Source organism: Neophocaena asiaeorientalis, unplaced genomic scaffold, assembly GCF_003031525.2.
Source record: "Neophocaena asiaeorientalis asiaeorientalis breed wild unplaced genomic scaffold, Neophocaena_asiaeorientalis_V1.1 scaffold917, whole genome shotgun sequence".
NCBI classification, from domain to species: Eukaryota; Metazoa; Chordata; class Mammalia; order Artiodactyla; family Phocoenidae; genus Neophocaena; species Neophocaena asiaeorientalis.
The window spans coordinates 171,507-186,714 of NW_020173505.1; the positions used below are offsets into that span (position 1 = coordinate 171,507).

A 15,208-nucleotide genomic window follows, 5' to 3' on the forward strand; every position below is an offset into this window, starting at 1 on the left:
AAAAAAAAAAAAAAAAAAGATCTAATGTTCTAGGGGAAGTTGTCAGAGATCACTTCCTATACAAGCATACTTCTTTTTTTGTTGTTTTTTTTGGCGGTACGCGGGCCTCTCACTGTTGTGGTCTCTCCCGTTGCGGAGCACAGGCTCCGGACGCGCAGGCCCAGCGGCCATGGCCCACGGGTCCAGCCGCTCCACGGCATGCGGGATCCTCCCGGACCGGGGCACGAACCCGTGTCCTCTGCATCGGCAGGCGGGCTCTCAACCGCTGCGCCACCAGGGAAGTCCAAGCATACTTCTTTTTATTGCACATAGCAGATACTGCGTTTTTTAACGACTTGAAGGTTTGTGGCAACCCTGCATTGTCAGATGATGCTTAGCATTTTTTTAGCAAAAAGTATTTTTTAATTAAGGTATACACATTGTGTTTTTAGACATAACGCTATTACACACTTACTAGAGACTACAGTGTAGTGTAAACATAACTTTTATATGCACTGGGAAACCAAAAGATTTGTGTGATTCGCTTTATTGCAATATCTGCTTTATTGCAGTGATCTGGAACTGAACCCACAATATTTCTGAGGTAGGCCTGTAAATGTATTTCCTAAATGGACAAGGATATTGAAGCGGCTCTGAGAGGCATACTGGGATTAGGCGAGGGCTACAGGGCCAGGTGGAGCTGCAGTAGTGGCCTTGTATGAAGGCCAGAGGCAGAAAAGTAGTTCAGACCTAAGAACCTGCCCTTGTTTATTGCCACTGCCACACAAGAAGGAGATTCTCCTCTAACTCAGGGAAATGCTGCAATTTATGCCTTATTATTGCTGAGAGAACTTCTTCCTCCAGTCCCCTCCTGTAAGCAAGCGCAATCCCTCTGCTCCCAGGAATCACTTCGTTTTCTCTTATGGAAAAAATGGACTTTGTTGGAGGATTGTTTGATTTGGTTTGATTTGGGGTGCGGGTTGCAGTATTTGATGCCTTATCAGATTTTGATGACCTTTTCTTTTTATGTATATATATTTTTATTGAAGTATAGTTGATTTACAATGTTGTGTCAATCTCTGCTGTACAGCAAAGTGACTCAGTTATACACATAGAGACATTCTTTTTTCATATTCTTTTCCATTATGGTTTATCACAGGATATTGAATGTAGTTCCCTGTGCTATACAGTACGACCTTGTTTTTAATCCATTCTATATATACCAGTTTACATCTGCTAATCCCAAACTCCCAGTCCTTCCCTTCCCCACCCCACCTCCCCTTTGGCAACCACAAGTCTGTTCTCTATGTTGGGGACCATTTCTTGGCCTCATTGGCCAAGAAGCAAAATATGTAGGCATAAATAGTTTCATTGGCCAGCCCCACAGAGCAAGGGACTAAGTCAGGGAACTTCCGCTCACTCTTGAGTTTCTGCAACATTAGATTTTATGGGAACCCCAAGGAAAAAGGTAGTGCCAGGTCAGGGGCTTCTGAAAGCCACAGCAATTCCACCCCCAGTACAACTCTAGTGTCCAGGATGAGAGCAGCAGAGGCTCGCTTTGTAAGGGAACTCAGCTGGGATGGCCATTCCCCATGCTCCCGGAAGCCACTCCTTCTTTGCCTTTATGAGGGCTAGGGCTCTCAAAGGCACCCATGGCTGTCTCTTTGCCAGGTTCTTGATCTACACAACTGCAGGTGGCTCAGTGCATAATGGAAGGGTTAAATGGAAGTTTCTACCAGACACTGACAGATTAGACCTAAAGTTTCAGTGGGCAGGAGGGACCCAATTCTTTCAAAATCTTGTAATCTAAATGGCTCACAGCGCTTGGGGCAAGTAGTAACAAGGAGGGCCAAGAGAGCAAACAGAAGCCAGCAGAGACAAAAATGAACTATCCATCCATTCATTAATTCAAAAGATACTTACTATGTGCCAGGCACTCAGCTAGGCACAGTGAACACGATGGAAACAGTCCCTGCCACTGAAGAGCTCACAGTCTAGTGAAGGAAATAGCCAGATATATTTGATGGAGGCTAAGAAGGTGTAGGTAACCTGAGCACATACAGTAGGGGCAACCAACCCAAACTAGGATGATTAGGGAAGACTTCTCAGAGGATACGGTATCTGAAGTGAACGTTTAAGTAAAAGTTATCGAGGTAAAGGAGAGATACAGAGAGAGATTATCTCCTTGGGAGACAACTGAAATTGATCATCATGGCAGGGTCATAGATTGCAAGGGGCGAGACAAGGCTGAAGTAGTAGGCAGGGGCTAGATGTCGTGCTAAGGGGAGCATTGACTGTATCGGAAGGATAATGGAGAACGACTCAAGGGTTGTAAGCAGAGGAGTGATATGATCAGACTTACATTTTCAAAACAAAATTCTGGCTGCTGTTTGAAGAACAGATTGCAGGTGGCAAGCGTAGATGCAGGGAGACCATTTAGGAAACTGTTGCACTCCTTCAGATGAGCCAGGGTAGCAAGTGGATGGATTCCACAGATATTTAAGGTGTATTGTTGACACATGTATTGTTAACAAGACTTTCTTCCTGCTGCTTGAGGTGTCCTTTTCTTTTGATGGTCCAAAGTCCTTAGTGGACCTCCCTTGTCATTACCTCATTAAGGATTTTTGTAGCACTTAACATTCCTGGGGGCACAGTGGGACTGGGAGATGGTGAATGAAATAGGATGACCTCTTAGTAGGTGGCAAAGTGGAAACACCAAGGGATGCTTAATCAGGGTTGCCTAGCAACCCACCACTACCATCTCAGTGGAACTGCCTTAAAAGAAAAAGAGCAGGGTTTCTCAATCTTTTTTTTTTACACACACTCACTGTACTTTATTTTTACAAGAGATAAATAAACTGACACCAAGCATTGTAAATGGATGACCACAACAAAAGCAACAATGATTGCAATTACCAAACACGAAACACACTCATACTAGGTCATAATATTGACATTCAGTCCAGTAATCCTCCACTGTTAACAGCTCCTTTACTTTGCAGTGAAACTTGATTTGTATATTTTTGCCTTTGAGTCCTTGTGGGATTTTTTTTTATTCAAAAAGAAAGTCACAAAAATTATAATCGTCCTCATCAGTTCACTCAGTCCCATGCAATTAATTTTTTTTTCATCTTCATATTTTGTTAGCACTTTTATGAATCCATCAGTTTTCCATTAGAGTTCTGAAAATGCTTATTCATTCAGTTCGGCAGTATAGTCAGTTACCAGAAACCTGTACTTGTCAGAGTCTTTTCCATGAATTCCTTGAAGATGAAACACTTTTATAGGAACATTTTTGCAAAAGCATCAGAGTACACCCAGAACTGTCTGTAAATGACAAAAGACTTAAAAATGACCACGCTTAGAGATTTGATGAAAGTTCATAATAAGGAAATTGACAAGGAAATTTAGTTATTTCTGAGATATACATTTTAAAGTAATAACTAGAATTATGACTTATAACATTATACCAGAACATATAAAATTTTTAGAAATTTCATATAGTCTGAAACATTTATATTAACATATTTCCATACAAATAACCCAAAGAAAGTTTAGTATTAGTTGTTTTTTGTTTGTTTGTTTGTTTATACAGCAGGTTCTTATTAGTCATCAATTTTATACACATCAGTGTATACATGTCAATCCACCACGGCTGCTGAGCCTGTGCGTCTGGAGCCTGTGCTCTGCAACGGGAGAGGCCATAAGAGGCCCGCGTACCGCAAAAAAAATAAAACAAAACTTTAATACGCTTGACTGTTGATGCATGGAGCTGGGTTCCCTCCCTGTTGGTTGTTTTACCTGAGGCAACCCAACACTGGAGCCTACCTGGGCTCTTTGGTGGGGCTAATGACAGACTCTGGGAGGGCTCACGCCAAGCAGTACTTCCCAGAACCTCTGCTGCCAGTGTCCTGTCCCCACGGTGAGCCACGGCCACCCCCCGCCTCTGCAGGAGACCCTCCAACACTAGCAGGTAGGTTTGGTTCAGTCTCCTCTTGGGTCACTGCTCCTTCCCCTGGGTCCCAATACACACACTACTTTGTGTGTGCCCTCCAAGAGTGGAGTCTCTGTTTCCCCCAGTCCTGTCAAAGTCCTGCAATCAACTCCCACTAGACTTCAAAGTCTGACTCTCTAGGATTTCCTCCTCCCGTTGCCGGACCCTCAGGTTGGGAAGCTGGACGTGGGGCTCAGAACCTTCACTCCAGTGGGTGGCCTTCTATGGTATAAGTGGTCTCCAGTCTGTGAGTCACCCACCCACCAGTTATGGGATTTGATTTTACTGTGATTGCGTCCCTCCTACCATCTCATTATGGCTTCTCCTTTGTCTTCGGATGTGGGGTATCTTTTTTGGTGAGTTCCAGTGTCTTCCTAGGGTTTCTCAATCTTAGCACTATCATCATTTTGGGTGAGATAATTTTTCTTTAATGTGTGGGTTGGGAGGGGCTGTCCTGTGCACTGTAGGATATTTAGCAGCTTCCCTGGCCTCTACCCACTAGATGCCAGTTGCCAGCACCACCCCAAAATTGTGCAACCAAAAATGTCTCCAAACATTTTGAAAGGCCCCTGGTGGGGTGGGGTTGGGGGGAGTCAGCCCTGGTTAAGAACCACTGAGGTGGAAGATTTCTCTAGTGAGACCTGCTCCTTACCTGGAGTCTGCAGCAACCTCACTGTCCAACATAGCAGAGGCTGATGAAAAAAGTTGCCTGTCATTAGTCCTACTCCTGCTGGGGAGCCCCATAAGGTGAGCTCAGCTGCTCAAAACAATGTACGGAGGTGATCTGATTGAGGAAGTGAAAGGACTTCATAAACCTGAGCTCTGGCCTCCCTTCTGGTCTCACCCAGCCACAACCCTGCTCCAGGAGAAGTGAGCATTCACTCTTCACAAGGGAAATGGGAGAGAAAAGTACAGTCATCCCTCAGTACCAGTGGGGGATTTCTTCCAGGACCCCCTGCAGATACCAAAATCAGCAGACGCTCAAGTCCCTTACATTTGGCCCTTCGTATCCTCAAACGCAGAACCCATGAATACAGAGGGCTGACGGTACTTAAAGGCTACCAAGGCAGGTAGTAGAGGAGAGCACTAAGGAATGGATAGGCAGAAGCCAGCAGTGCCTTGAAATGAGAGAAGCATCCATAGCCGGGGGTGATTTGTACACTCCATTGGGATCCCTGCCCTGTTCTGCTCTTCATTGTAAGACATGAGGCACTCACTCACCACTCAGTTCAAACCCCCACCAGGGTCTCTCACAAAGAACAGCAGGAAAAAAATCACAAGGTCAAGGAAGAATAGGGTTGGAGGAAGGAAAGGAAGGACCTCCTAGTCTGATATTGATACTACAGCCTAGGTAAAGGGCAGCACCACTGAATTGAAAGCCCAGAATCCCCAAGCCCTACTGCTATCTTCTCACTGGGTAATCTTGGCTAAGATTTTTCCCCTCAAGGCCTCCAATGTCCTCATGTGTCTCACATGGGAATAACGCACCCCACCCAATTACCACCACAGCTGTGATGACCCTAGGAGAGAACAGAAGGCAAACAAATACAGCATTCATGTTCATTGCTTTTTATTGAAGGAAAAGAATCAGAAGGCAAGAATGAAAAGAATAATAAGAAGCAGAAGCAGAAGTAAGGAAAGAAGAAAGAAAGAAAGGAAAAGAAGTGTAGGGAGGAAAGGCAGATGGAAGGGGAGGGTGGAGAGGGCAGAGAGGTGAAGGATGATGGGTAGCCCGATCTCTTTGACATGGGCCTTCAGACAATGGGATATATCATGGGAAGCTTCTTTAAAAACCAGAAGAAATTCAGGATAAAACTGAAGAACAGCAGGCAGTTGATATGGGTTGGCAACTCACTGGACAGGCCATGGAAGGACTCTTGGAAAGTTGACTGCTCCATTGGCGGATGTTGCAGGTGTCCTACGTGAAGGCAATCGATATCTGGATGGCTGTGTGCCTCCTCTTCGTGTTCGCTGCCCTGCTGGAGTACGCTGCTGTCAATTTTGTCTCCCGTCAGCATAAGGAATTCATGCGACTTCGAAGAAGGCAGAGGCGCCAACGCATGGTGAGTATAACTAGGGAGGGGCCCACTTCCTTTCTCCTTTGGACTCCTTCCTCCCTACTACTCCTCCCACAAACCAAGACTTGACCTAGGCTGCAAGGACTAGACAGGCAATCAGGACCCTAGATTCTAGTCCTAAGCTGGTCACAAATAAGCTAAGTACTTTAACCTCTTTGACTCTATTTCTTTTTCTGTCCAATGGGACCTTAATTCCTGTAGGGCAGTCTAGCAGACTGATTAAGAGCATGGGCATAGTAAGCACTGAAAAAATGTTAGCCAATATTAGAACCTTGTCAAGTTAGTTAACATGAGATTGCTTTGAGAATAATTAGTGGTTGCTCCTGACTCTCCTCCCACCCAGGAGGAAGGTACCCCAAGTTGTCATATACTGTTTGGTGGTTAAGAATTCAGATCAGGCATTGTTGACTTTCTAGGGGAGCATTATAAAAGGGTCCCCATAACTAAACTGGAATTGAAAAACCACCACTTGCCTCTTCTGGCTGTTGGATTTCTTCACCTTGATCTTCATTGGGCACATCAGAGTTGTTGGGCATGAGCTGTTGTTCTCCCTCGCTCTTGTTTGTTAACCCCATTTCTTCTACAGTAGAGTGATCACCTGGGGAAATAGAGTAGGGATTTTGTCATCATGACAACAGAGGCAGTTCTTCCTCCCCACCGTTACCCAGACCATAGGTGCTAGGTATGTTGCCATGACAACAGAGGTGCCAGGGCCACTCTCACAGAAGCCAGTGCCCAATTATAAGCAAAGCTAAAAGCCTTTGCTGAGCTACATACTGGTCACTTAATCATCAGACACACAGAGCTCTGGCCTGTCTTGAGCTCTGACTCCTTGTTTTCTGCCTTATCTGGAGGCTCCAAAGCCAAGCGGCAGGCACATATGACCTCTTGGGGGAGAGGAAACAATGTTCTATCTAAGCCCACTGGCTCTAGCCTGTCGGGGCCACTCTAGCAGTAAGGTTCTTCTCTCTTCTTAACATCCCACCTCCCACTTCAGCTGCTCCTGGAGTACCCTTACCATATGTCTGCACTAAAATTATCCTCCGGGATTTCATGTTCCTTGCTAAGGTCCCTTTCTGCTGAGGGCAGGGCTCCTGCCTCATCTAGTGGTTTGTCAGAATTTATCAATTCTTGCCTGGCTTCAGTCCTTGAGTTGTGTCCTGGGAAGCCCGCCCTCTAGTGGATTGATCCATAACTACATCTCCTTGAGTAGGACCGATTCTTCAAGAGACCTAAAAGCCTTCGTATCCAATTCTGAGACTTAGAAAAAAATATATGGACTTGGCAGAAGGGCAAGAAAAGTAGATGCACCCTTTTCTAAGCTAACTGTCCCCACCTCCTTTTTAGCTGTGTCAAGCCTGCCCGCAGGTACCAAAATCTTATCTTTATAGGGGTTTTTATCTTGATGCCTTCTCAATGCCTACCTTGGGAAAGAAGAGCAGGCTGCCAACCAGTTCCAGAGTCCTTTTGCCAGCTAGATTGCCTGTGTGGGTGTCCCGGCAACAGAAGACTGCTGCAGTTACTGTAGAGCTACTCCAGGTTGACACTAGTCCCGCCCCCTTCCCTGCACCTCTCCAACCTCCAACTGCCTACAGCCTATCCCCTCCTGGTCATGTATAGGGTGATCCTGATTTCATAATGAAGTCTGTCATAACCCGTGCTCAATATTTGCAAAGTTATAACATCAGCCTGGGCCCTGCTTAGGCACCTGGATCCTGCCTCAAAGTGGACTGGGCTTATGATTAATATAAATAAAACCTGAAAACCAAAACCTGTGCCATTAGTCCTGTCCCTTTTTGAGTTTCCTAAAGCCACTGCCATCCCAGAAGAAATGTAGCAGAATCCTAGAGGTCACTGAGCAGGTTGAAAAAGTTGATGCAGGGTTAATCCATTTCTAGAACCTCTCTCTGGGCCCTGCTGTTCCAGCTAGAGCAGCAGCTTTTAGTCTTGAGAGGAGCCCTCTTAAGGGAGAGAGAGAATCCATATGATTTTCAGGGATCCCTTAGTCAAGAACAAGTTAGGAGTATTCTAGAAGCCAGCCAGCTGTTCACCCAGCTCCAGAGTTCATTCTGTTCTTCTCAAATCTCTCCTCAACCACCCATCTCCACAGCACGGTGATCTCCTTCCATGTCACGGTCTAAAAATATTGGCTTGGCCAAAAAGTTCATTCGGGTTTTTGGGCAATCCAATAGCTCAATTTTTTCCCCCAGACATTTCCACTTTGTCTTCCCAGCTAGTCTAGAAACCCCACAGGGAAGAGTCTGTCTCTCCTTTTTTATAATCTCAACAGGCCCTGGCACCAGGTTCTGGACACAGCAGCCACAGAATCTACTCCACCAACCTTTGCAGGCTGATTGGCAAGGGCTCTCTTTCAAGATGGAAAGAGAAAAAGCCTTACCATTATCAATAGAATGACTTGAGAAATGGAAGAAATTTCAAAATATTGCCAAATCCTCTCAGGCGCTTGATCCCAGAACCCTGCTTGCCTCTTTCCATCCCCCAAGATCCTCCCCCATTCTCCAATTTCCTCTCTCACTTCAATATATATCACTCAATATCTATCCCCCCTTCCCATCTCCACACCGCGCATTCCCGCCCCAGCTTGGTTTTGGAATATCTTTCCTCTCTAGCTCCCCAGCCCTCCTCCCCTATAGATATCTGCCACAGAAATGTTCTATTTCAACAGCCATGGAAGCCACAAAGTGGAGTTTAAGTCTCCACTGTCCCTCACACACACAAACACACACACGCACACACGCACCCCCCTCAGAATTTGTCCTAAATAGGTAATACCCAAATCCAGGATCCCCACCCTTGAATTTTAGGCCACTCATGTTTGCTCCCCCAACTACAAGTGGTGCAACATGTTAAAATTAAAAAGAGCCAAGGGTGACATTCTATTGGCCATATTTTCTCTCCTGTGTGAAATAGCTTTTTCCAGCCTTGGAATATTTCCCAATAATTCCCTTTAGATTTACTGTGATTGGAGAAAAGGGGAAATAATTAGATCTATAGAAACAGAAAGAGTAGTTGGATTCAACTCTCTCTTTCAGAGATTTTTGCAAACAAATATATTCCATGCTTGTATCCTCTGGCTGGAGAGCTGAGAGGATCAGGATGAGCAGCAGGGAACAGGGAGTCTGAGGGACTCTGAACTGGAAAGCAAAAGGAAAAATCATTTTATTTACCCCCTCATTGTTCACTTATGTGGGAGATATTTTGTTTGCCTCTAGTTCTTCATCTATAAAATGGGTCCAGCACAACCTCTCTGGTAGAAACAGTGTGAAAATGAATTACAGAATACAGATGAGGTGAGCCAAGGCCTGTGGTGACAGGTTATGTAAAGAACTTTCAGGAGAGAACTGAGGCTGCCTCACCACAACAACTCAGGGTCAAAGCACCACCACAGGAGTGAATTGCCTCTGGCCTACACGTGTACAACTCTCTTCACAAAGACTGGAAAAATCGAGGATTGAATAGCAAGGCTCCCTGGTGGGCAAACTTAGAGAGACCCTTCTCTATGCCAAAGGTGCCACTCTTTCTAAAGGCCGAAGGGCATCACGCCCTTGTGCAGTGGTGGGGCAAGGAGTAATTGCTTTTCCTGCCAAGTACTCTGTAGCTAAGATTCTCTTCTGAGTAGACTCTTCAGTCTGAGATCCTGAGAGGAGGCTGGCTTCATGAGAACAAAGCCGTTCCCTGTCCTTCACTCTGAGGCATGTGGTTCATCAGTCCATTCATTCATTCAACTAATGTCTACTGGGTGCCTATTGGATGCCAGCTCTGTGCTAGGCACTGGGGACACAGCAGTGAGCAAGACCGATGCCCTTTCCCACGTCTGTACCATGAGCCCACAGGAAGCAGAGAAAGAGGTGGGATCTGTTGATAAATCTCTGACCTAAGCTTGTCTGCCTCTGATGCCCAGTGACAGGCTAGGCCTTCTAGTGCTGTCATAATCAAGGCTCACTGGGGCCCACCACACCAACATCTCATCGATTAAACCACTTTTCAGTGGGTTACTATAGCTACAGAGATCTCATTATAAACACCCTATGATGTCCTTCTAACTGCATAGCATGTGTAAAATCTACTTTTATCTACATTTTATGTATATCTGTCACATCCATTCAACATACATGTGCCTTATTCTGTTTTAGTACTGAAAGCCCTAGTCTCAGGGAGCCCTCAGCCCTGGACAAACTGAGAAGAGAGTTGGCGCCATCCCACAAGGGGGCATTTCACTTCAGGTTATTTCTTACATAGCTGAAGCTTTTACTCCTGTAAACATCAATACTTTACAAAATTATAACCATCTTTGAATGAAGTATTTCTAGGTTTTGGTATATACTTACCTGTCGTCTGTCTAATTTCCAGGCTGTGAACCACTACTTCTGATGGCAGTATGTCCTTTAGAAGTAGCCAAAATTGGGCAGGTTTGGGTTATACAGAAACCAAGAGTAAATAGGCTCTGAGTGGGGCCCTGAAAGGCTCTTATATGAGTAAAGTTCTCTCTGTTAATCACTCAGGGGCTTTGGTTCTCTCTCTCTCTCTCTCTTTCTCTCACTCTCTCTCTCTCTCTCTCTCTCTCTCTCTCTCTCCTTTTCCCTCTCCTTCTCCCTCTCCGTCTCTCTCTAGATCTCCATCTATCTTTGTGGCCTTACCTTCTGGCTCTCAGCTGTGTTATAGCTACTTAAGATTGTCAGCTGTCATTTATTAGACAAACTTTGTGTAGTCTGCTACATTGCTTAATGCTTATATAAAAATTTACCTCTTCAGTGTTACTATGTTCATCAGAATGCATATATTGTACATGAATGGAATGTGTATTGGGTAATAAATGTTACCCTAGAAGCACACGTATCTGCAAGAGCATGATCACCTTTACGATAATTCAGATAGCCCACTAGGTTATTTGAAGCTTTTGGAATTTTCAGCTTTAAGTCGAGATAAACATTTTTGTTAAGATACTATGTACAAGCAGAATTAATTTTGCAGCTTTTGGAAGTCATTAAAGTCAAGTTCCCAAGTCTAAATATCTCAGCTGTGCTTTCTAAAGGTTTCATTGTTCTGTTTATTCTATTTATTACCAGTCAGAGATAACTTGACATTGAGATGTCCCTCTTGCGGTGAGGTGGCACTTCACTGAGTTTTAGATGGCTCTAAATGATGTTATGCATTTTAAAAAGGCCGCTCGGGGCTTATCTGCAAATGGTATCATAACATATACCATCCATACCACATATAGCTGCTTAACATACATCTATCTCATGAGTAGTTTTGTGGTCATAAAAAAACAGGCAGTGGGCCTGTGTACCCAGCCACCCTGTCTGCATAGCACCACCTGAGATATTTGTGTGGCCTGGTCTCTATTCCTCTGCCTTAGAACTGTGACCCCAAATTCTGCCTTTTCTTCCATGTAATTCCAGGAGGAAGATATCACCCGAGAAAGTCGCCTTTATTTCCGTGGCTATGGCCTGGGCCACTGCCTGCAGGCAAGGGATGGAGGTCCAATGGAAGGTTCTGGCATTTATAGCCCCCAACCTCCAGCGCCTCTTCTAAGGGAAGGAGAAAACATGCAGAAACTCTACGTGGACCAGGCCAAGAGGATTGACACCATCTCCCGGGCTGTCTTCCCTTTCACTTTCCTCATCTTCAACATCTTCTACTGGGTTGTCTATAAAGTGCTACGGTCAGAAGATATCCACCAGGCACTGTGAATAGGAGCTAAAGAGTCCAGCTGTTGGCTTCCTGCTTCCTCCTGGGTGGGCTTTCCCCCTGCATTAGATTCCATCAAGATCTTGAACAGTTCCTTCCTGATCTCTCACTCAGAACTTCAACAGCCAATCCCAAAGCCATGTGGGTCTACAATGCAGGGTGCCAATGGTGGCTTTACTTAGAAAGATGGCTTACCTACCCTAATTCAGATTTTCTCCATACTATCCCATTTCTCATGAGAGTAAGGTTTGGACATGTTCTTGGGGCCAGGATGACCTTCTTCCCTGACAGGAGCTTCTCTGTTTTTCAGCTCTCTGGTGGAGACTATTCAGACCACTGCTACTAGATTCTGGCATTTGTCATCTTAATCTGCACCAATCTTTGCCCTGCCACGTCCCACCCAGAGCCTGACCTTTGCCCTCTGTACCTTCTACCACAGGCTCAAATAGGGAGTCTTTCCCATCCACAAGTGCTGCCCTGTGTGACCCAGTCAGGTTTCCTTGACTGTGGAAGGAAGGCAAGGGGATAGATTCCCCACCTCTCAGCAAGGTTGGAACAGTCATCGGCTGCACTGGGGTAGGGCATTGCTATATGACCCAACAGAGAGGTCTTCAAGCTTCCTTGGAAGCTCAATACTGTCAGAATGAGGTCAGAAATCTTGGACTCTCAGAGAGACCACCCTTCCAGATCTACCTGAATTTCCTGGTCTCAGAAATATTTGTTTTATTCCCTAACTAATTAACATGGCAGCAGGGTGTGTTTGACTGGTATGGAGTGTAAAAAGATAAATATGCTTGGTCTTCAAGAAAGTTACTCAGTGATGCTAGAAACCTTTTAAGAAAAGTGAAATCCAAAGCAGTAGGACCTAGGAGGAGTACAATACAGAAACTGTCCTCAGGGAGTCTTCTGTTAGCTGTGCTTTTATTTGTTTCTTCTTTTTCTCCAAAGTCTCTTTATTTCCCAGGACCCCTCATTTCCAACTTGCTCCTTTTAGTGAGCATATAATAGTGCCATGTAACCTTGTCTGGGATAAAGTGGGCTTCAAGGAGGGAGGAACTAGGTATATAGAGGACCCCTATCCTGGACAAATATTGACTTGGCCAATCTCAGGATGGAGTTGTAGAAGTTGTAGAAGTTAGAAGTTAGAAGGTTGGAGTTATTTCTTAATCCTTCTCTTGCTTCCTTTCTCCTTCCACAGTGAGGAGGGGAAGCAGTCAGTTGAAGCTACCAGAAATGTCAGAATAGAGGGGGTGTGAAGGGCTCATCTCAGGCCTGACATACCACTGGGACATGGGGAAGCATGGGCTTGGTACTCTGAGTCCTTTGAAATGACTCACTGTGAAGAACTGAAAAAGGGAAGATTAAAGTGCTGAGCTAAACAACTGGAAGACAGATGTGATCAAATGATCTCTAACATCTTGACTTTTTCTCTGGACCTACAATAATTAACTATGTGAGTCTAATCTCTCTCTCTCTCTCTCTCTCTCTCTCTCTCTCTCTCTCTCTTTCTCTCTCTCTCATCTTCTTCCTTTCCCCTCCCTCCTTTACTCCCTTTCTCAAAACGGTGTTCAAAATGGAAAGTCAATAAATCCAAAGACCAAAGCAAATCCTATAGTCAAACCAAGAGCTCAGCTTCTTTCCCCCTTCTTTTCCTATTGAGCTTGGCTGCTCTTTCCTGTTCACTGAGATACTCTTCTTGTCTCTTGGCTTTGAGGAGAGCATTCTGGGCTGATCAGGGTAGCTGGACCAGAAATTAACCTTATTGAAAATATTAATTATGACTCTGGTGGCCAAGGAGATTTAAAACTAAAGGACTGGCTAAAGAAAGGAGATTAAATTGAGAGGGCAGAGAATCCCTGTTTTCCCATTTCTGCCCAGGTAGTGCCAATCAATGAGAGGCCACAAGCAATACCCCTTTGAAAGGAGCAGAGAGTATCTCTTTGATACTCTCTATGGTGGGGCTGGGGTGTCAGGCTGCTGCAGCCCGAAGGCGGGGGTAGCGGGGGGGGTGGACTATGGAGATGAGCTTATTGCACAGAGCTCTACTTGTTATAGACCTTGTCCAGATGGGTCAACTGCACAAATCTGCCCTGTTGGAAGTCTCACGAACAATGCTCTGGAGACAGCTATAGCACTGAGCAATAGAGCCTGCCCAACTGGGACTCAGCTCAGGGCATCAGCTGGTGCTGGGAGCCAAAGAAGCCAAAGTACCAGCCAACATAATAGCCCAAAGGAGTTCACAAAGCTACTCAGAAGCAATGCCAGGTGGAAGGTACTCTCCCTCCCCATTGGAGCTAGCAAGTGGAGAAGGGAGACACAGGGTGTCAGAATTCGGTGCAAACAGCTTTCATTTTCCTCACCCTTCCCACACAAGTTTCAGGGGGCGGTGCGGGTCTCACTAGAAGTGTCTGACACCTAGCAATCCATTCCAATCATGGAATTCTTGAACTTTGACCCTTCTTACAGTGAGTTGGCAGGAGACAATATAAGAGACTCATTTGGAGGTCATTTCCATCTACCTCATTGTGATAGTACTCACCGCTAGAGATCCACACTGCTTTCTCCCTGGATCACGTATGAAATGATTTTAAGTTTTAAAACAGCATATTTTCTAAAGGGGAAAATACTTCCTACATAAATAAAGTGTTTTGGTGTTTTCATTAATTCTTAATATTTAATGTCAGTTAAATATTTTATACATATGTTTTTCCAGAGAAAGGGCTTTATTTCTTCAGTTGTTGTTGAGGCTATCAGCGCCTTCATCTTCTCTTCAGTTTGCTCTGCTCTTTGGAGGGCCAGTGGTCTGTCTTCCTCTTTCCTCTCAATCCACTAGCAGGGCCACTTGCTCTCCCAAATTTCACAGTCATACTTTTTTTAAAATTTTCTATGTTGAAGAAAGGTAGTGAATAAAATTTATTCCTTTTACTTTCTCCCATAAGCCTCTTTCCCCACCTGTCACCAAAGAATTGACACTCTTCTAGCTGAAATGTTGACTGCTAACATTATTTTTCCTTTTCACTGAGCCATGCAAATATCCCAACTTAGTCCAGAACATATCATCTCCTAGGAACCTTTACATGTGTCCCCACTTGCCTCTCTCCATTCTCAGTTTACTATTAACAATGTTGTAATTATTATTAATATCTTGTCATTTTGGGCTGTCAAAATTTTAAATTCAAATTCACTATGTTGGGATTAAAGATCTTCCTAGTCTGCTTTGCTGGTGAAAAACAAATCAGCCAAACATGGGAACCACCAAGGGGTTAGGAACCCAGCTAGTATTATCCCTTGCTCAATGGAAGAAATGTAGAACAAGCTCTTTGAGGGCAGAGACTGCATCTTACCCAACTTTCTAACCCACACAGATCCTGGTACATAGCAATGCTCAGTATGTATATGTAGAATGAAAGCATGACTTTTCATATGACCTATTATATACCACATT

The 15,208-nt window shown here is 44.7% G+C and overlaps 1 protein-coding gene across 1 annotated transcript in view; it reads left to right on the forward strand.

Annotated features, from left to right (window-relative positions):
- The window catches only part of LOC112401400 (glycine receptor subunit alpha-4), a 21,762-nt gene extending 9,997 nt beyond the window's left edge, over positions 1-11,765 (forward strand). The window contains exons 8-9 of the mRNA XM_024747640.1: positions 5,887-6,036; positions 11,475-11,765. Coding sequence (XP_024603408.1) covers positions 5,887-6,036; positions 11,475-11,765 — 441 coding nt within the window. The remainder of the gene's footprint in view (positions 1-5,886; positions 6,037-11,474) is intronic.
- The last annotated feature ends 3,443 nt before the right edge of the window (positions 11,766-15,208 follow it).